The 23,243-nt window shown below is 36.6% G+C and overlaps 1 protein-coding gene across 3 annotated transcripts in view; it reads right to left on the bottom strand.

Moving 5' to 3' along the window:
• Positions 1-1,322: 1,322 nt before the first annotated feature.
• The window catches only part of LOC128744567 (C2 domain-containing protein 5), a 255,968-nt gene continuing 234,047 nt past the window's right edge, over positions 1,323-23,243 (bottom strand). For all 3 annotated transcript variants that reach the window (XM_053841668.1, XM_053841669.1, XM_053841670.1), the window contains exons 14-15: positions 1,712-1,984; positions 1,323-1,646 (exon numbers count right to left, since the gene is read on the bottom strand). In XM_053841668.1, coding sequence (XP_053697643.1) covers positions 1,584-1,646; positions 1,712-1,984 — 336 coding nt within the window. In that variant the 3' untranslated portion in view covers positions 1,323-1,583. The remainder of the gene's footprint in view (positions 1,647-1,711; positions 1,985-23,243) is intronic.

The raw sequence follows: 23,243 nt of genomic DNA, 5'->3' as shown, positions 1-23,243 counted from the left end.
TTCCACAAAGAAAACAATTCGCGTTTGTCCATTCCTTTAAAAGTACCCCCAATATTATTTTTTAATAAAAAGGTTTTATAGCGTCGTGTTTTCTAACTTACCTGCGATATTTATAACGGTAGTTTTTTTACAATAGATGGAGGGGACGGTACACACTTAATTTTTTTTACCGAACTCTGAGCAGCCGAACGTTCGGTAAGCAGCGCTTACGGACCCATGGAACAAAATGAGCTATAATGGGAGTCAATTATAACAGAATTCGAACCCAACTTTTCCCCAGGCCCTGCGGATCGTAGATATTGGTGAACCGTTGGACCACAGCGGGCTGAATATGGAAAAATACTCACTTTTCAAATACGTTTTTCTCAGAACAGAAGTGTGGAAAAATGTCATTACATGAATTTTGTAGATCCAGGTACGTACTTTTTAGACCATTCATTCCGATATCGAAAATATGTGCCAACGGAAGTGTGAGACGCCGTGGAAAACTATAATATTTTGAATCGAAAACTTCTATATCTCCCTTCAGACAATAGATAGCAACTATCTAGACGTTTTAAAAAATGCATCATTTTACGCTCTAAAACTCATCCGATCATAGTTTTCAAATTGGGTTTCAAATAAAAAAGTTAGAGAAAAAAACTGCTTTTTTCGGATCCACCCTGACTTAATCTAGAAAATTCGTTGTATAGCCATACACAGATGAGATACAAATTCGATTTCTTCAGCAAAGTTTCTGCAAAATAAATTATTTACAACTTTGTAGTAGAAAGTATTGCTCTATATCGCAAGATAAAAAAGTTAAAATTTTTATAACGAATAAAAGTGGACCACCCTAATGACTAATTATACCAAAAGATTTTTTCTAAACAAAATATTCTGAATACATGAAATATGTAAAGTCAATGGTTTTCGAGATATTGATTTTTGTCTGGAATTTTTGCTTTTTCGACCATAGTGGATCGGTAGGTCTGCCATTAGATTACAAGAGGACCAATCGACTCAGTTAAAAAAACAGAAATTGCATATTGAATAAGCCGATGCGAGGAGAAATGAATACTAACTAGAGTCGGTAGACCCAGAAAAACGAATAAACCTAGACAGCTGTTATTTGTGCGAGGAGCTTGGCGGTTTCTATGTCAAATGGTACCTTATTATTATGGCATCATTTTTATATCAAACGGCATTATACGAAACAGCATTATGATAAATTACTTTATAGTAAATGTGCGGCCCCAAATTGTATTGGGACGGAGCGATGATTGAGCCAAGTGCGTGTTCATAAGAAAGCAAAAGCGAAGTTTTGCAAATTATGGCTGTCATTTATTATTTCTTTTATACATTATTCCTATCACTCATTACGACTAACGTCCGTATACCTAAAATTCCGTATGCCTAACATCCGTATACCTATCGCCCGTATGCCTAACGTCGCGAAGCCAACGGTAATAGTCAAGAACTTACAATTTATATCATTTCATTATTCAGAATTGTCTTAAAAGCAAAGAAAATGACTGTTTTGTTTTTTGAAATGTATTCTGAACGGATGTAAATCTAAGCTACTTCAAAATAAAAAAAACTATCTAATCATCTTTAAAATAGGAAACAAATACTACATCTCCTCCTACACTCATTAAACATTGACCCTGCAAAAAAATGAAATATTTCGCAATTAGTGACGTTGAAAAAGAATATCATTTTTTTATCTTACCTGATTTTTATGTAAATTGTCGACAAGGATCAACTCTGTCAAAAAAAAGGCAACCATTGCATTCCCGCCAAGAGCTGTTACGTGAGCTCTTATTACAGCTAATACATCTGTTACAAAACTGTGAACGAATCCGCTTATGCCACCAATTTCCTTAACCGCAGTACATTCCCTGATGAAAAAAAAATCCAAATTTCCTAAATATTTTTCTATTCTACCTCCTGGCACATAATTAAGAGGTGTGATGTCAACGCCATACCGCTCTTTTAAAGGCATCTAGAAAAAAAGAAGAAAAAACAGTTAATTTTCACTTAGCCGGAAAGTAGAATTTTTTCAGAAACTTTGTATTCGTAAAAAACTTGGACGCGCAAAACTGATTAGATTTTTGTTCTTAAGTCCTATTCTGTTTAAATTTTCTGGAAATGAAGTAGGGTACCGGAGGGTATTTTCAGCTTGCTACTAAATTCAGTCTACATTCCCTGTCTTTTGCTGCGCTTTCTCAAATAAAAACTTTGCGCTATATAACAATACTGAAACGACTGTAGCACTCATAGGTTTTAATGTGTTATAACTATTTTCATAAAAATGTAAGTAATTTGCTAATTTTTACCACCGTTTTTCGACTTATTTAGGCTGAAAAACCAGAAGCAATCGCTTACGCGTATCCGCTCTTGATGATGGTTTAGAAAACACCCAATTATATTCACGTTTACTTATTTTAGAAATTAAACAGCTATTCTATTCTACTTCTTTTTATCACGGAAGAACAAAAAAATCCCCTCTGATATGAATATCATACTCTCTTTTGATCTGCTGTTGAAGTACAGCAATCCACCGAATAGACCCTTGGTGCTGCGGTGGTGCTGTTTGCCCATCGAAATTTCCCAGGTTTCTTCAAATAGATATAGGGTACGGGAGGGGGAGGGTATTTTCAGCCCGTTAAGCGGTAGCCTGAATAATACTCAGGAATTACGTTTAAACTATATTTATTCGAGACAAGATTTTTATACCGTGAAAGCACCTAATTCCGATCACCTAAGGCATGATTCATCTTTGAGTCCCCACTGAAAAATATAGCTTTGATATTTATTTACACGGTATGTGTCTTTAGCAAGTATTTTCAATTATGTTTCACGGAAAAATACGAAAATGCCTAAATTATTTACCGAAAGTTAAAAAAAGGCATCAAAGTATGAATGATACATCATACTTTGATGCATTTTTACCTTTGTTATACTATAACAAAGGTTTAAAAATTGGTCGAAAAACACGAAATTGATCCGAGGCCCGGAGGGCCAAGTCACATATACCAATCGATAGGGTTCGACGATTTGAGCAATGTATGTGTGTGTGTATGTATGTAATGATTTTTTTCTATCGCCTGTTTCTCAGAGATGGCTAAGCCGAATCGTTCACTATTACTTTTGTTTGGAAGGTATTATTGTCTAGTAGATCACTATTGAGTTGTTTCGTGATACGACGTTTCGTTTAAAAGTTATAAGCAAAAATGTGAAAACTACGTGACATGGGTTTCTCCGGAATTACATGACCGATTTCAACGATCTTAGTATCAAATGAAAGCTCTTGTTAAAGCTCAACTGTTCAGCATTATTTTATTTAAAACAAACAAGCAGTTTAAAAGTTATGCTTAAAAAACCTGTTTTGACAAGGTAATAATTATCGCCTGTTTCTCAGAGATGGCCATACCGATTTATGCGCTATTAGTCTCATTTGAAAGGTAACATAGCCTAATAGATCACTATTGAATGATTTTTTGATTGGACGTTTAATTTGAAAGTTATGAGCAACCGTACAGTCATCCCAGTATTATGGGCCACCCAGTATTATGGGCCAGTGTACACTTTACGTTAGTTTCATACGTAATAAATTAATATTTAACTATCGAATATGAGTGCAATAGATAGAAGCAACATTCTACTGCATGCTTGACAGCAATACACTTAGTTCTAATGCGTTAATTTTCTTAATTTTCCTATAGTTGTCACTTGTCTCCAATCGACTGTCGATTCAATGTTATTTTTGTGGTTGTAATAAAAAGTCGGTTGTGAATTATAAGCTGAATAGCGGCGTAAATTTGTATGTCTGAGCGTAAAATGGATGGAAATCGAGGGAATAGGTATGTATTCATTGAATTACGGTGAAGCCACCTAGAAAAATGCATTTTCCGCTCTAATAGACGAAATTAAACAATGGCCCATAATACTGGGACCAAAATTAACTTTTCCCAGTATTATGGGTCAAGCATATAGATCGACGGTATTCGCGGTTTTTTTACAGTTGGGTGGTTGAAGAAACGTCCGAGCATGTAGTCTTTGTATGCCCCAGATTTGAAGCGGTGCGCGAGGATATGTCGCTCTAAACGTAGACAACATTGTTGAGAAAATGTGTCTAGATGAGGGCACTTGGAACGTCGTCAATAGATCGATTTCAAGAATTCTGGTTCAGCTGCAGCAAAAATGGAGGGCAGATCAGCAAGTCGGTAATGCCTAGCTTCAAAAGAGGGGTGATGAGCGTATAGAGGGCAATGTGGTCCATTGAATGGACGTATCTAGGCCGCATATGACACACAGATCAAAAGCAACGTGATTCTGGGCGCGGTAAAACCCTAGACGAACTCATATGTGTGGGTGATGGGATCTTTCCCAAAATAGTCCCTGAACCTAGATGAACAATATTCAGTGTGGAAATGAAAGAAATCCTGCGATGGTGACTGCGCGGGGTGCGCGTTTTGTTGGAGAGCACTTCCTTATCAGGTCACGTCTCGACAGGTGGAGAAATCCCGCTACAGAGGCCACGTGCGTGCTGTTGGAAGGCACCCGATTTGGCTCACGTCTCGACGGGTAAAGTTCCTGTGAATGCGGTCGCGATGCTAGCTACACCTTCGCAAAGAAATCCTGCAGGGTGTCCGTGAAGAGATGGACGTTAAGTTGGTCGCCATCTCAGCATCGGTGCACGTCTCGACAGGTAGCGTAGTAGTGCATAGGCACGCCCTCCTCCCGAAGTAATACCTAGCGGTGGTCCCGGGAGGATTTGGGGCCAGGAGCAGTGAGGTTTTCAGTGGGTTAGAGTCCCACACCGTGCCACGTGATGCAGTGCATCATCAGTGTGCCAGGCATTGAGCTTTTCCTCACGGTAAAACACACACACACACACACACACACACACACACACACACACACACACACATACACACACACATCCACACACACACATCTACACACACACACACACACATCTACACACACATACACATCCACACACACACATCCACACACACACACACATCCACACACACACACACATCCACACACACACACACACATCCACACACACACACACATCCACACACACACACACACATCCACACACACACACATCCACACACACACACACATCCACACACACACACACACATCCACACACACACACACATCCACACACACACACACATCCACACACACACACACATCCACACACACACACACACATCCACACACACACACACATCCACACACACACACACACACATCCACACACACACACATCCACACACACACACACACATCCACACACACACACACACACATCCACACACACACACACACATCCACACACACACACACACATCCACACACACACACACACACACATCCACACACACACACACACACACATCCACACACACACACACACACACGGTTTGCTCGAAATAAAACCAATTTTGTTTTACTGACCCATAATACTGGGAACATTGACCCATAATTCTGACCAGGTTTAAAAGTGGCTCATAATACTGGGAATGGAATATGCTTATATTTTGTTGTTCTGCAAAAAAGTGTGTGAATTTGGAACAAGATTGCCTACTGAACATCAAATTGTGATATATTTATAACCAATTAGATTATAAATAAACTGTAAATTATTTAAATCTGCGTTTCTACCAATAATTTTGTAGCATCATCATGCTTAAGGGGGCATAGTACTTTTTACACCATATTTTTTGCCTTATTTCAAATATTTTTTTCTCAATAACGCGAAAAGCGAATCGATTCGGGTTTATTGCTTGCTAAACATTGCACTTTATACTAATATTTGCAGTTTTGTTTGCATATGTGAACCTCTTCCCCTCTCCCCTACGGCTCCTTGAACATGATCATTCGAAAAAAACATGATTTGCGGTACCATGGATTGGCGCTGGGGGGCTTATCCGAATTGAAAAATTCCAAAACGACATGAAAGAATATTAAATTATCTCGTGTTTGACCCATCCTTTTTTTAAAATTCGAACACATAACAAAATGGCGGACATTCAAACATAAAAGTAAGGTTTTTAGCCGAAAAAATTGACTTTAAACATTTCTAAAAAATACAAAAATTGTAATATCGAAAAAAGGATGGGTCAAACACTAGATAATTTTATTAGCTTTGAAACAAAAAAAGAATCATGAGAATTGCTTCAGCCGTTCTTGAGATATTTATGGTACCGACTTTCAAAACCTGATTTCGAGAAAAACGGCGTTGAAGTTTTTATTCGCTGTGTAATCGCTCCAGACATGCGCGGTACAAATAGCTGTAACTTTGTCAATTTTTGGAATTCATCGAAATGACTTGAAACACATATGGTCAAAATGTTAATCTTTCGAAATAATCAATAAAAAAAATTTCGATTTTTTTAAATTGAAAAAGTACTATGCCCCCTTAATAACAACTTACTTATCCTTACTCAGCAATTTCATTAAAACTCAAAATTTAAAAGTGTTCCTATTTTGTTCAAATCTTGTGAAGTTTTTTGAAAATTTTATGTAAACCAACGCACTACGCAACGTTAACCAATAGATGAATTATGTTCCGAAGACGTGTCGATTTCTATCTCAAAGAGCGAGTAAGACCGTATAATAAAGGTTCCTTTCACCACTAGGTGGATTAAATCGGGTTTTTAATTCCCAATCATCATCAATTATAAGCGGCATGGGTGTAGCGACGGGGGGGGGGGATTGGGGGTTCAAACAACCCCCTTCCCCCCAGACGAAAATGTGTTCCATACTTTTTAGCTTGAAATTTCATAGCCAGCTGTTTAGAGCACAGGAATATTTACGGGCCATGTTGTACGATCCTCGTCGTCGTCAGCAGCAGCTGAGAGCCGGGTTAGTTCTTACTGTTTTAAGCTCTATTCAGCTCGATCTTGGGTTACTTGTCGCTCATTTCCCAGGCGTGTCTGAAATCGCAGTTTATTTTATTTAAAAAATGAAAAATGTCACTTTAGAACTGAACGAGCCATCTCGAACGTTCAGTCCCTCTGTTCTGAGTGCCTGTGGGGTTGTTGTGAAAAACTGTTTTCTTTACGACCTGTCCGGTACACCTTGGCTTATCGATTTTCGCCAAATGCACGTCTTCCCAAGCAGTATCTATTTATTCAACAACTTTTTTCAATAAGGCTTTCAACCCAAAAGCAGTATCTATTACCCTTGATTCATGCACCTCCGCTGCTCTTAGCTTTCAGCTTGTACTCCTCCAAATGCCGTCCGCAAAGATGCGTATGCTCTGCATTAGTATTGTCAAATCTATAAAAACTATCGGTCTGGTAAGGGGTTCGTACGGCGGCTTATGCCTTTTGATCGTAGCATTTTGCGAAGGGCAAAGCAGTTTCGATGTCCTGTTTGAATACGCCGCTTGTTTTATCTGAGACTGAGTGCGACGGAATCTGTTGCTGGATTCTCTGCGAGACAAATAGCTTTGTTAAATGTAAGAAGATTAGAACAATGCAACGGCCGTATAAATAGAATACTGTTGTCCGAGATAATTTAGTTACGTAATATAGATGGTTAAGTACGATCATGCGGTGTTTTATTCTGCCGAAAATTTGTCCTGTTTCGCTGTCCATTGAAAGCTGATACTATTCGTCTTATGGCCCACAGGATAAGTTCAAATATAGTGGGTACCGTACTTTCGTCTGCGGATTTGTGCAGTCCGTAATTGGTGAGCAGCAACATCGCTGGATCTTCTTATTTGTGTTATCCACGGCTATCAGCCATCCCACATAAGCGAACTCATCTACCACTTTTGGTTCGTCACCGTCAACGATTACCGTCCGCGAAAAAAGCACGTTCGTTTCGTTTGAGCTTCTGTCATTCATGTATTTAATCTTCGACGCGTTTATTTTAGGCCGAATCCTCCTAGCCACCGCTTTCAGTTTAGCGTAAATGACCTCTGTAATGGCAAAGTTTCTGGTTTTAATATCAAAGTCACCTGCGTAGCCAAGAAGTTTGCTGCCTTTTCTGAAAATCAAACCACCGGTTTCGAAATCTGCTCGGCGGATCACTTCAAGAGCGAAGTTTAAAATCTTGCAAGATAAGTTGTTAGCAGCGATTGTATAACAATTCCCGGAAAACTATTCCCCAGAAAATAAAACGCCGAAGCTTTTTACCTTTGTTATACTACCGTGCAAGCAACATATTCTAAACGGTTAAGCAGTTTCAAAATTCAACTGAACATTAAAAAATAATTCAACATTTTATTACAGCTCTTTCTTTACCATCAAGAAGCAGTAACATTATTCTGTATTTTAAAAATGACAATCGTCATAAATAGTAAAATTGAATAACTAAAACCCATTTTTTTGTAATTGTTGTTTGTGTTCCTAATTCTGGACACCAAAACGGACAACGTTCCTTACTCTGAACATTAGTGTTCCAAATTCTGAATAGTTCGAATCTGCAGTAAAAAGTCTTTTTTAATTGTGAATCCGATTTAGCAAGTTGTTTTCTTTATTTTAGTGCATTTTTTCAAATTTCGTGCCGCTTTTTTGGCCTCTCTTTCAGCCTTTTTAACTGCGCGTAGTTCGTTTTCCTTGTTCTTTTCATTTTCACGCCGCTCATAGTACTTCTTAAATTGGTCGCTCGTGGCAACGACCGGAACATGGGCTCTTTGAGATCGATTCTTGCGTTTGTTAGAGGAAAGAGGAATGCGGAAAGAGTTTTCAAAGAAATCTATTTGATTATCACCGGTGGTAGTTTTGGAGCTACCTAAAATAGCTGAAACTTGACTCTGTGTGTTTGCAACAGTACACCGATCACCTAAAATACAGTTCCTAGTTATTTTTTTACAAGCCAATGATCATTATTTTAATACTTACGATCAATTTCAGATTCGTCAAACCCATAGAAATGATCATTTTCAGTCGGTTCAGCCTGTTTTAATAGCGGCGACGCAATAGTTTTTAGTTTTTGCCACAAATAGAACAAATTCGTGTCACCAAAAATTCCTTTCCAGATACAATTTGTTTCGTTTGCCTTAAATGCTTCAATCTGGCTGATTGTCAAAAAAGTTTCAATGGCAGTCAACGTGTTTTTTGCTTGGATTGTTCCAAAACTGAATGATGGCGAAGAATCCACCGAATCAGGCTGCTGTGCATCGTCATTTAGTAAAAGCATCGAATAGTTTACGGTATTAGCATCAAATGGGACCAGGCCACATTTTCGGAATCCATTTTTTAGACACACTGATAAATTGTCCATATCATTGAGGGCATCGTTCAATAAAGGTGCCACATCCGGTCTTGAAATAGCTTCCCCTGCTTGCTGTGTTCTCCACTCAACCAGCCTTTTGTTCCAGTGCACTTTAAGTCCCCTAAAAAACGCCACGTCGAGTGGTTGTAGCAGATGAGTTGAGTTCGGGAACAAACATATCAGCACGATCGCATTCTCGCGACAAAATTCAGTAGTTTGGTATGACACGTGAGATCTATGTCCGTCCATAAAAACTAGTACCGGCAAAGGAATGGCATTTTTAATTAGCCACGGATGGAAAACATTCTTTAGGTAATAAAAGAAAGTCTCCCGTGTCATCCACCCGCTTTCATTTTTCCCGACTGCCCACCCATCTGGCATCTTTCGCACTATTTCTCCCGGCAATCGTTGTTTATATGGGAAGAGGACAAGAGGCGGTGCTAGAGTACCAGCTGCGTTCGCAGCAAACAAAACTGTATAGCATTCTCGATCAGAGTTTGCATTTGCTACGTGAACGTATTTGTCCTTTGAATTTGCCAGTACCCTCTCTTTTGTCGGTACCAAGCGGATAGATGTTTCATCCATATTAAACACGGCAGAGTGGTTATTCAGAATATCATACATATTTGCTGCCCTGAGATAGGTTTCAACTTCTTGGAACCATCTGCGAATCTGTATCTCGGAAACTTGTGTCCGTTGCTTGGAGAGGCTGCTTGGTACTCGTGATGAAAGTTCCTTGTGCCGATTAATGAACAGGTTCGCTCACTTTCGACCAGGAATCCCGTTCGTGAATGGATTTTGCCTGCCAGTCTGCTTAATGAAATAACCAACAGTAGTCCTCAAACGTTTCATATTAACAGGAAAGCCGGCTCTAGCAGTCTGTACGACCCATTCTACAATACGCGCTTCCTCTCCGGATGTGAGAACGGTTGGTTTCCCAGGTTTTTTGGGAGCCACCAAACTTTTGTCCCAAGCGTACAGTGTACTTACCGGAATTCCATACATCGCAGCCGATTGTCGTAAAGAAAAGCCTTTATTTTTCATCACGAGCGCCTTTTCCAGCTTCCATGAAGCATAAGACGTATTCCTCTTGTGACTCGGCATTTTTTCACCTTTAGGAACTGACGAAAACAAAGGTGCGTTATTCTGAACACATTTGTTTTTATAATTATTTCATGATATTAATCACTTAAGCGAATAAAAAATATGCTCCGGATGACAAGAATACGTACCTTTTACTGTTTATAATACCGATATAGCGAAAAAGTTCTATTTTATCACTTTTTTTAGCGAAAAATTTGTTTCGATGCTGTTAGGCAATCCGCTAAGCAGCCATGTTTGTTTACGTTTCAATCGATCGTCGTCTCGGTTTAATTTTTTATTTTATTTACGTTCTGCATTGACAGGGTGTGCTATGTAAGATATAATTACAGAAATGGATAATTTATAAGATGTGGAAACTTAACTTGTTTCAATATTTAGCATTTTATCAATAATCAAGAAAAATGTCTGACTGTTCAGAGTTAGGCACTGTTTTGAATATGGTGCTTGCACGGTATAACAAAGGTTTAGGAATTGGTCGAAAAACACGAAATTGATCCGAGGCCCAGAGGGCCGAGTCACATATACCAATCGACAGGGTTCGACGAACTGAGCAATGTCTCTCTGTGTGTGTGTGTGTGTGTGTGTGTGTGTGTGTGTATGTGTGTGTGTGTGTGTGTGTGTGTGTGTGTGTGTGTGTGTGTGTGTGTGTGTGTGTGTGTGTGTGTGTGTGTGTGTGTGTGTGTGTGTGTGTGTGTGTGTGTGTGTGTGTGTGTGTGTGTGTGTGTGTGTGTGTGTGTGTGTGTGTGTGTGTGTGTGTGTGTGTGTGTGTGTGTGTGTGTGTGCTCTTATTATATGAAAGCTCTTGTTAACGCTAAATTTTTCGGGTAAATTTTATTGAAAACAAACAAGTAGTTTACAAGTTATACTTAAAAAACCTGTTTTGACAAGGTAATAATTATCGCCTGTTTCTTAGAGATGACTAAACCGATTTAGGCGCTATTAGTCTCATTTGAAAGGTAGCAAAACCTAATAGATCACTATTGATTTGTTTTTTGATTGGACGTTTAATTTGAAAGTTATGAGCAATTGAATACAACACATTAAAATTTACAATAATTTATAACGATTTCATCTAAGATGATTTATCTAATTTGAATTATTTTGGCATCAAATTAGAGATTTTAATGCTGCAAATATATCTACAATATTTCAGAAGAATCGGTTTTGCCGATCAAAAGATATTAACCCTCCAACACTCGCGCCAACTTTTGTAATACGGTTACTCGCGCGCACAATGGCCCAAAGCCAAAAAGACATGCGCACTAGAATTTTGACTGGGAAAACTTGGTTTTAGGTTTATGGAACCTTCGGAAGAGTTTCTTGAAATTGAAAGCTCTATCGTCTGGTGGAATTTCAATTTTGATTAATCCCCCTAAAAGTGAAATATAAAAATTATTTTTCTTCAGTTTCAATATAACACATTGATGTGTTCTGCAAAGTTTTAGAGCATTTCATTACAAGAAATTTTGTTGAATACAGTAACCTTCTATCTGTTCAGCGAAGATAGCAAAATCTTATTTGTTGTATATGAATTTGTAAAATCAGTTTTTCTATTTTAGCTCTTTTTGTAATTATTGTATGACTTGTTCATGTGCTACAAAATTGTACAAATAGTAAAAATACACAACTTTGCTGAAAATAGCATACCTCTATGTTTGCTTGTCACAAACAACAAACAAATCAAACCGTAGAACTTTGATTATAAAAAATACCCAAATTTTGACCCCGAATTACTAGACTACCAGCAGACGGATACATTTTAAACATTTTACATTTGCTGATAGTTTTGCTGCATACAGACACCATTTTTCCATATGAAGAAATGAGAGAAAATTCCAGTTGGGGTCAATTGCGGTACACCTCACATGCTGACTGCTTCGTTTCTGTGATGTCAGTTTATGCTGATCTATTTTCCCAACAATTTAAAATATTAATGCATTGAATAATTATGACATTTTGCTCATAACAAGGTAATTGAAGAATATACGTTAGTTAAACAGCGATTTGTAACTTTATAACAATATGGCATTCAAAAACCTACACGTGTTGTACAAAATGTGTGAGTAATTGAAGGTTAATAAAAATTGATGAAATTTATTGATGTCAATCAAAAAGAACGGCATTACAGGAATTTATGCATAGTTCAAAAACTTATAAACTAGACCTTTACTACGGAATGTATATGTTAAAGAATAATATTTCCTCTTACAACTTGCTTTTATTTGCACTTACTCAAATTAGTAACAACCAACTTACCCTTACTCAGTAATTTCATGAAAAAAGGAACTATCAAAATTTATAAGTGCTGCTATTTTGTTCAAATTTTGTAAACTTATTCAATTTCCAAAAATTTTATGAAAACCAACGCACTACGCAACGTTAACCAATAGATGAATTATGTTCCAAAGACGTGTCGATTTCTATCTCAAAGAGCAAGTAAGACCGTATAACAAAGGTTCCTTTCACCACTAGGTGGATTAAATCGGGTTTTTCCTAGAAAACCAAACCCCGAAAAGCACCAATAACCAGAAAACCATTGACCAGAAAGCATTAATCCGCAGAAAATTAATATCTAGAAAGTACTAATTGCCTGAATACTATTCTCCAGAAGAAACTAATCGCCAGAATACTATTTCCCAGAAATAATTATATATTCCTGAAGACGAAATCCGCGAAATAACAGTTACCGTAAGCGCGCCTAATTCTACGCACCCCGCATTTCAGTTCTTAATTAGAGAATATTTCAATTTTTATTTAAAATTTGCGCATATACCATTGGGAGCAAGGTGAAGGACTTTAACCTTCTTAGTTTTTCTGAAAGTCTGGTTTTCGAATAAAATTTCTTTATAAATGACTATTAACAAATTCCCAAGAATCAGTTAAGTCGTAAAGTAGTATCTTATGAGTTATGGAATATCCGACAAATTCATGGCCGGATTAACGAATTTTGACTCGATAATCCGGCAGTCAAACTAATGTCAGTGGGGTTTTGAAATGTCATGTTGTTTACATCCAGACGTAAACAACTCTGGAAATTCCCGAAAAAATTGTCACAAATACGTAATAAATTTGTGTCGTACTGAAGAATGCTCAATTAATTCTATGAAATACTATTAAATTCTTGTTTAGCTTAAAAATAAGCGCAAGAACATTAATGTTTTGAGAAGAGTGATGAAAAATGGAGCTCCTGGCAAAATTGAGCGCAGTTATAACGAGCGCCATTTACCTTTTCCATTTAGTTGGAATGAATAACATCTTGACTCTAATGAAGACCCCCAATGAAGGCAGTGTTCGGTTGAATGAAGCTAAGTACAATGCTTTTTAATTCAAAATTTTCCGGATTAGTGAGATCCGAACTATCAAGTCGTCGGACTATTGGGTGTTGGACTAGCGGTATACTGTAGAGTAATACGGGTTATTGGATTTAACTGTTACAGTTGGAAAATTTAAACAGTATGTCATAGAAACCTCCCAGTTGGCTTCGAGGTATGACGCTGGCCTAATAAGCCAGTCATCAAATATTCTAATCTCGACTGGGAGAGGCTGTTAGAGTCAATAGGATCGTAGCAACCGGCCCTGCAATTGTCCTGCCCTCTAACAGCTGGCTGCGAAGTCTGTCGTATAAAAAAACAGAAGGTCAAGTTTCGATAACGAAAGCACCTAGGCTTTGCTTTGTCATAGAAACCATTCACAACTTTCGGCGTACTCAATTGTTGGGTAATTATATGCTGTCCTTACTCGCTACCGCTCGTTCGGACTCAACTAAGGGATAACTCCTACTAGTCAGTAAACCTAGAAAAACGCATGCACCTAAATAGAGGTGATTTCTGTGGGGGGGCTGCCCCCCCGCAGTGGCCGGCAGTTCCGGCGGCGGGTTGCCGGCAAACACTCGGAATTGGTTTTCTGGAATTTAGTACTTTCTGGGCATTGGTTTTCTGAAGAGTGATTCTTTCTGGGGAATATCCTTCGGTATTTTATTTTCTGGGGTTTAGTTTTCTAGAGAAAGTCGGACAACCGTTAGTAGCACCTTCACTGCGTCTCGAAGAGATTCGATCCGATTGACTCTAACAGCCTCTCCCAGCCGAGATTCGAACATACGACGTATCTCAATGCCAACTGGGAGGCAAAATTTTAACATTTGGTTTCTATTATTTCAATATTATCTTTTTAGTCAAAAGAACACTCAATTTCAACCAAAATAGCTTTTAACTGAATTCCTGAATAAACTTCTTACGATTAGGCTATGTCAGATTTTTGTGTAAGACCCCCCCCCCCCCCCCCCAGGAATAAGGGGTGATTCTAATTCCGATCACAGGTGAATCTAATTCCGATCACGTCATGATGAGCTGTCAGAGTATAAAACTATTGTCAACTCGTACCAAATGGATCTGAAATGCATTACATTTATGTAGTTTGACGACAATCCCCCTACCAGTTTGCGTTAACGATCATTATTATCATTAGGTTAATATTCATAACATTTGTGTATTCAAAAGCTCGACAAGCGGATTATGAAACTTTCCTCTTCTTTTATCTTTGTTCAACTGTTGTTTAAGAACACGCATTAATAATATAGTTAATAACTGCGCTGTCGCTTTCGCTTGTTTGCAGCGTTGGAAAAGCAAAACGCCTGAGCCTCTCAGTTGGCCTCGAGGTACGGCACTGGTCCAATAAGGCCATTACAAATATTTAAAAAAGATTTTGTTCCTCCGGTGTTGGGCCACTGAAGGGGGGGGGGGAGGAAGGCCGAAAAAAAACAAAGAGAATTTTTTAATCGAGCAAAAAAATATATGTTCAGGCATTTTTACTTAAAGTTTAAACGTGAAAACCAAATCTATTCTTGCTTTTAATAAATACGTTGTTATTTTTCATGCAAAAATCTACGAACAAAAAGACAAAAACGAAAGAATTTTTTTGGCCGATTTTCGGAAATTCCACTGTTTGAACTTCCATTTCTAGTTCGTGCTGGAAGCGTTAACTCAACTCGTTCACTCATTTTTCGAGTTTTTCTAGCTGTAGAGCCCACAGACAATTGATTTTATAAAAAAATTTAACCCATCCTACAAATTATTTTTTTGCCGCCCGATTTTTCAAGCCAATTTCCAAGGGGAGAGGGGGGGTTGACAAAAACTTTGAAAATGATTTGCAATGGCCCAACCCGATCAAATGAGTACATCAAATTTATAACAGGATGAGTTCTAATTAATAAGTATTTTATAACAAAGTCTCCTTTGCGTTTTGTTATAAACTTGGTCTCGTTAGCAGTTAAAATAACAAAAATTGTAACAAAATTTGCTCTAGGCATATCACAAATATATCAAATAATGATATAATTTGATTTAGTTTATATCCATATGAGTAACAAAAATCAGTATTCCGTCTTGCTGTATAACCAAATTGTAACAAAGCAATTTAAACGAGATAGAATTTTGGTAGAAAATTTTGTGCGTCGTAAGTATTTCTATCACATTTATAACAAAGTTTGATAGAAATATTCTTACAGGTTTTTGTTAGAATCATTTGATCGGGAAGCTAGACGTCACATGTTCGAATCTCGACTGAAAGAGTCAAAAGATTTGTAGCACTATTCCTACAATTGTCCCGTACTCTTACAGGCTGCGAAGTCTGTCGTATAAAAACAGAAGGTCAAAATTCCAAATCGGAATGTAGCACCTAGGCTATACTGTGCTCTGTAGTAAGCAAAAAACACGCAAGTTTATTTTGCTTCTTTGTCTTGAATCAGCAGCAGCCACAAACTTGGTATGTGTAATGGTCGTCCGTGCTTGGGAAGTAAGGCTATCATTCGGAAAATGTATGGAAAATTTTTAGCTTGAAAGCTTTCGTTAATTTTCATTATTTAGCGATTGGCAAACAATCTTTTGAAGAAAGCCATACAATTGCTGCATCGTTTATGATCAAACCCCGTTTTAAATTGGAAGAGCTATTAGCGTGCAAAATCTTTCATTCTTTTGTGACGGTGGCCAAATTTTGGTTGACACCCTGCCGTAAGACGTAGTTCTACGTCAAACAATTTCGATAATCCTGCCCTGTTATCATATTGCAATTAGTCCTAAAATCCAAATAGCAACTTCGTTAGCTTGTATTTTGCCAGAGTTTAAAACTTTGATATAGTGATCGGAATTAGAAGCAGAAAAAAAATTCTGTTCATAATTCCGATCAATCACTTTAAAGGAATAAATTCCGCAAATTCAGCATTTTTTCAGCCAAATTTGATATAGAACGGTTATATATGCTTGTATCTATTTGTTATCATAGAATACCGAAGAAGGTAATATGTTTTCACGCTGCTATGATCTTAGCAAATTTGATCGTGCGCTTAGCACTTCGGCTAAGAAAATACATTTTGATGGCGTTTTTTGCTACTGCCTGTCGAATTTAATTTATTTTGAAGTGCATGGTGCCCCAAGGCAGTCATTTTTTAACAATTGACACATAAACACATATCACAATAACTAAGCATGCTCATTTACTACAGATTTTGGCTCAATTTTCTAAAAAATTACCATGTAGGTTGAGTGATCGGAATTAGAAGCTGATCGCAATTATGTGCGGTCACGGTACCAGTTGATAGAATAATATTTACTGAATATCGGCGTGTATTTTGGTCCTAATGAAACGCTACTGAGTTTGAGTTATAATCGCGAGAAATGATGAAGTCGCTGCGGCTAAATTGGGCCCATTTTCTATAGTGGGGTTTGTGTTGTTTAAATCCGGCAGGCCGAAAAAGCCTGCACAGGGATTACTGTTTTTCAAAAACAGATCAAAAGAGAGACCAATGGATAACGTGTCGGTATTGCCTATAGTTTTGCAGTGACAACAGCTTGCTGCTGGCGCTTGTGTACCATTGAATCGTTCATATACACTAGCACCAGAAGCAAGTGGTTGTCACTCAAATACTAGCTATGTCAACACGGTAGAAGAGTTTCAGGCCTCACATATTGGTGATAGTGTAAATAGAGCACCATATGCTGAAATTAAAAGCAAAATGCTGCAAATTGCTAGTGAATGAAAATTGATTCCGTGATAAAAAGTGTAAGCGTCGGTAGGCTGACGGTGCGTGACGGTATGACGGTTCTATGGATTTGTTAATTTCTTTTATTCGTTTGTTTTATGTTCAAAACAAAAAGTAAGAAATGTTTGTTCTGGTTAATGTTAACTCCCACAAGATATCCCACAGAAGCTAGAAATAGGCCACGAATCTCACTAAAGTTAAAAATAGTGCCATATACCACAAGCACGCAGCCCACCACCCATCGAGTTTCCACCCGCTGCCACCAGGGGAAATATAGGCAGAAAGCTGGACACCGCTCTCAGATGATCGTAGGCTGACGGAGGCGAAAATACGACGATCGGGATTGTTTGTATACTTGTGGTCGCAGCGACTGATATGCGACAAATTTCAATGTAAAATTTGGGTTGCAGTAACTCAAAATATAACAGTTGTGTAACCGAAATAGCGCAATTTGTGTAACTAAATATGGTTACATTAACAGTTACTCAATAACCAATATGTAATATGTACAGTTACAAAATGGTTACTATTGTAGTTACACACAAACTAGACACTGTTTTCAATTGGTGGCAAATTAGTCATTTTGAAACTTTTATTGCCTGGTGAAAATAATGTAGCAGGTTACAATATTGCTTGAATGCAAGAAGATTTATTTCAATCTATGGCTATCAACGTCAAGAAGTAAATGAATATAGAAGAATGTATTAATTTCGCTTGTTAGCTCAACACAAATTTTAATGCAGTTTCAAATTTATGGTGAAACCTATGATTCTAGCTTTGAAAAATTCACGCGCTCTAATTTAATGTAGCTTTTTATTACTTACTTCTTTAATCAATTTATTTTCTGTAGAACAAATATGTACAATAAAAAAATTTTAATTTTAATTTTCTAATTTTTTAATTTATTCTTTGTCAGCAATCGTTCAAAAATGAATTGAAATTGATCAAAACTAAGTTTTAAAAGTTTTCGCTATCGCTAAGAAAAATTCATAGCCATTTTGCCTTTAGTTGATCATAAAGGTTACATTTAGGTTACATTCTAATTGCGCGTAACCTAAATGTTCTGTCTGGTTACGCTGTTGGTTACGGTAACCAATATTAAATCTGTTGTGGTCACCTGGTAACTAAAATATTTTTTACATCGTCATGTTTAGGTTACATACTAACTTATTTTCATTGCCGGTTTCGTTCCGTTGTAACTTGACCGTTTTGACGTTTGAGAGTAAACATAATTGATAACTTAATACCAGTCTCTGCGAAGAATTCCCAGGAGAAGATTCCGAGTATCAGTTGAGTAAGCAAACGCATTCTTAGGTGCATTTTGCAACCGATATTTATCTTGAGCAGTAGTAAAATTCTTGAGATGTATTATTTGCTCGATCCGTCATGTTTACATGGTACAGGTGACAAGTTGTTGCGAAAATATTACTGTTAACTTTCGTTGACTTCGTAACTGCTCGCAACGCAAAATTAACTGTTTTGCGACAACCAAGTTGATGACAGTTTGAAAAACCCGATTTAATCCACCTAGTGGTGAAAGGAACCTTTGTTATACGGTCTTACTTGCTATTTAAGATAGAAATCGACACGTCTTTGGAACATAAATCATATCGTTGCGTATTGCGTTGATTTACATAAAATTTTTGAAAATTGAATAAGTTTACAAAATTTGAACAAAATAGGAACACTTTTAAATTTTGACAGATCCTTTGTTCATGAAATTGCCGAGTAAGGATAAGTAAGTTGTTATTAATATGAGTAAGTGCAAATAAAAGTAAATTGTAAGTGGAAATCTTATCTTTTAGCATATACGTTGTCTAGTTTATAAGTTTTTGAACTATGCATAGTTTCCTGTAATGCCATTCTATTTGAATCACATCAATAGAGTTTTCTTGAAAATTTTCATCAATTTTTATTAACTCAAGCTGTTGTATTTTATACAACACGTGTAGGTTTTTCAACGCCATATTGTTATAAAGTTACAAATCGTTGTTTAACTAACGTATATTCTTCAATAAACTTATTGTGAGCAAAATATCATAATTATTCAATGCATTAATAATTTAAATTGTTGAGCAAATGTAAAATGTTTAAAATGTATCCGCCTGGTGGTAGTCGAGTAATGCGGAGTCAAAATTAGGGTATTTTTTATAATCAAAGTTCCACAGATCCTAAACAAGCAAACATAGAGGTATAGTATTTTCAGCAAAGTTGTGTATTTTTACTATTTGTACAATTTTGTAGAACATGAAAAAGTCATATAACAATTACAAAAAGAGCAAAAATAGAAAAACTGATTTTACAAATTCATATACAATAAATAAGATATTTCTATCTTCGCTGCAGAGATAGAAGGTTACTGTCTTTAGCAAAATTTCTTGTAATAATATGCTCTATAACTTTGCAGAATACATCAATGTGTTATATTGACACTGAAGAAAAATAATTTTTTTATTTCACTTTTAGGGGGATTAATCAAAATTTCAATTCCACCAGACGATAGAGCTTTCAATTTCAAGAAACTCTTCCAAAGGTTCGATAAACCTAAAGCCAAGTTTTCCCAGTCAAAACTCTAGTGCACACGTTTTCTTTGGTTTGGGGCTATTGTGCGCGCGAGTAACTGTGTTACAAAAGTTGGCACGAGTGTTCGAGGGTAATATTTTTTAACCGGTAAAACCAATTCTTATGTAATTTTGCATATATATTCGTAGTGTCAATACCTCTCGTTTGATATTAAAATGATTCAAATTAGGTAAATTATCTTGGTTAAAATCATTATAAATTATTGTTAATTTTGGTGTGGTGTATAGGGTTGCTCATAACTTTCAAATTAAGCTTCCAATCAAAAAACCATTCAATAGTGACCTATTAGGATATATTATCTTTCAAATGAGACTAATAGCGCATAAATCGGTTTGGCCATCTCTAAGAAACAGGCGATAATTATTACCTTATCAAAACAGGTTTTTTAAGCATAACTTTTAAACTACTTGTTTGTTTTCAATTAAAAATTCCTGAACAATTTAGCTTTAATAAGAGCTTTCATTTGATACTAAGATCGTTGAAATCGGTCATGTAGTTCCGAAGAAACCCGTGTCACGTATTTTTCACATTTTTGCTTATAACTTTTAAACGAAAAAACGTCGTGTCACGAAACAACTCAATAGTAATCTACTAGACAATAACACCTTTCAAACAAAAGTAATAGCGAACCATTCGGTTCAGCCATCTCTGAGAAACAGGCGATAGAAAAAATCATTACATACATACACACACACACACACAGACATTGCTCAAATTGTCGAACCCTATCGATTGGTATATGTGACTTGGCCCTCCGGGCCTCGGATCAATTTCGTGTTTTTCGACCAATTTTTAAACCTTTGTTATAGTATAACAAAGGTAAAAAGGTTTCATTTGTGTCATTTCGTAACTACTTGGTAACTTTTTGAAATTTTTGTCACCACAAAACTAAAACGACTGTTTAATTTTATGTGGCCTAACCCCTTACAAGCATCCTAAATTAATTGCACAATCTTTTTACCTTTGTTATACTATAACAAAGGTTTAAAAATTGGTCGAAAAACACGAAATTGATCCGAGGCCCGGAGGGCCAAGTCACATATACCAATCGATAGGGTTCGACAATTTGAGCAATGTCTGTGTGTGTGTGTGTGTGTATGTATGTAATGATTTTTTCTATCGCCTGTTTCTCAGAGATGGCTGAACCGAATGGTTCGCTATTACTTTTGTTTGAAAGGTGTTATTGTCTAGTAGATTACTATTGAGTTGTTTCGTGACATGACGTTTTTACCTTTGTTATACTATAACAAAGGTTTAGGAATTGGTCGAAAAACACGAAATTGATCCAAGGCCCGGAGGGCCGAGTCACATATACCAATCGACAGGGTTCGCCGAACTGAGCAATGTCTGTGTGTGTGTGTGTGTATGTGTGTATGTATGTGCGGGGCGCAGCTTTTCTATCGCCTGTTTCTCGAAGATGGCAGAACGGAGTTGTTCGCTATTACTTTTGTTTGAAAGGTATTATTGCCTAGTATATCACTATTGAATTGTTTCATGGTCCGACTTTTCGTTTGAAAGTTATAAGCAAAAATGTGAAAATTACGTGACACGATTTTCTCCGGAACCAAATGACCGATTTCAACGATCTTAGTATCGAATTAAAGCTCTTGTTAAGGCTAAATTTTTCGGATAAATTTTATTGAAAACAAACGAGTAGTTTAAAAGTTATGCTTAAAAAATCTGTTTTGACAAGGCAATAATTATCGCCTGTTTCTTAGAGATGGCTAAACCGATTCAGGCGCTTTTAGTCTCATTTGAAAGGTAACATAGCCTAATAGATCACTATTGATTTGTTTTTTGATTGGACGTTTAATTTGAAAGTTATGAGCAATTGAAAACAACACATTAAAATTTACAATAATTTATAACGATTTCATCTAAGATAGTTTATCTAGTTTGAATTATTTTGGCATCAAATTAGAGGTTTTAATGCTGCAAATATATCTGCAAAATTTCAGAAGAATCGGTTTTGCCGATCAAAAGATATTAACCCTCCAACATTCGCGCCAACTTTTGTAATACGGTTACTCGCGCGCACAATGGCCCAAAGCCAAAAAGACATGCGCACTAGAGTTTTGACTGAGAAAACTTGGTTTTAGGTTTATGAAACCTTCGGAAGAATTTCTTGAAATTGAAAGTTCTATCATCTGGTGCAATTTAAATTTTGATTAATCCCCCTAAAAGTGAAATAAAAAAAATATTTTTCTTCAGTTTCAATATAACACATTGATGTGTTCTGCAAAGTTTTAGAACATATTATTACAAGAAATTTTGTTGAATACAGTAACCTTCTATCTATTCAGCGAAAATAGAAAAATCTTATTTATTGTATATGAATTTGTAAAATCAGGTTTTTCTATTTTAGCTCTTCTTGTAATTGTTGTATGACTTTTTCGTGTATTACAAAATTGTATAAATAGTAAACATACACAACTTTGATGAATATAGTATACCTCTATGTTTGTTTGTTTAGGTACTGTAAAACTTTGATTAAAAAAATGCCTTAATTTTGACCCCGAATGACTCGACTACCAACAGATACATTTACATTTTATATTTGCTGATAGTTTTGCTGCATACAGATACCATTTTTCCATATGAAAAAACGAGAGAAAATTTCAGGGCCAATCGCGGTACACCTCACATGCTGATTGCTTCGTTTCTGTGATGTCAGTTTATGCTGATCTATTTTCCCACAATTTAAAGTATTAATACATTGAATAATTATGACGTTTTGCTCATAACAAGTGAATTGAAGAATATACGTTAGTTGAACAGCGATTTGTAACTTTATAACAATATGGCATTCAAAAACCTACACGTGTTGTACAAAATGCAACAACGTGAGTAACCGTAGGTGAATAAAAATTGATGAAATTTATTCAATTAAACTTGTATGTTAAAGAATAATATTTTCTCTTATAACTTGCTTTTACTTGCACTTACTCAAATTAGTAACAACCAACTTACCCTTACTCAGTAATTTCATGAAAAAAGGATCAAAATTTACAGGTGCTGCTATTTTGTTCAAATTTTGTAAACTTATTTATTCAATTTCCAAAAATTTTATGAAAACCAACGCACTACGCAACGTTAACCAATGAATGAATTATGTTCCGAAGACGTGTTGATTTCTATCTCGAAGAGCAAGTAAGACCGTATAACAAAGGTTCCTTTCACCACTAGGTGGATTAAATCGGGTTTTTCGTTTAAAAGTTATAAGCAAAAATGTGAAAAATACGTGACACGGGTTTCTTCGGAACTACATGACCGATTTCAACGATTTTAG

This window comes from Sabethes cyaneus, chromosome 3, assembly GCF_943734655.1.
Source record: "Sabethes cyaneus chromosome 3, idSabCyanKW18_F2, whole genome shotgun sequence".
In the NCBI taxonomy this organism is placed as follows: Eukaryota; Metazoa; Arthropoda; class Insecta; order Diptera; family Culicidae; genus Sabethes; species Sabethes cyaneus.
The sequence above is the reverse complement of the archived record's forward strand: the minus strand, read 5'-3'. Positions and strand labels throughout refer to the sequence as shown.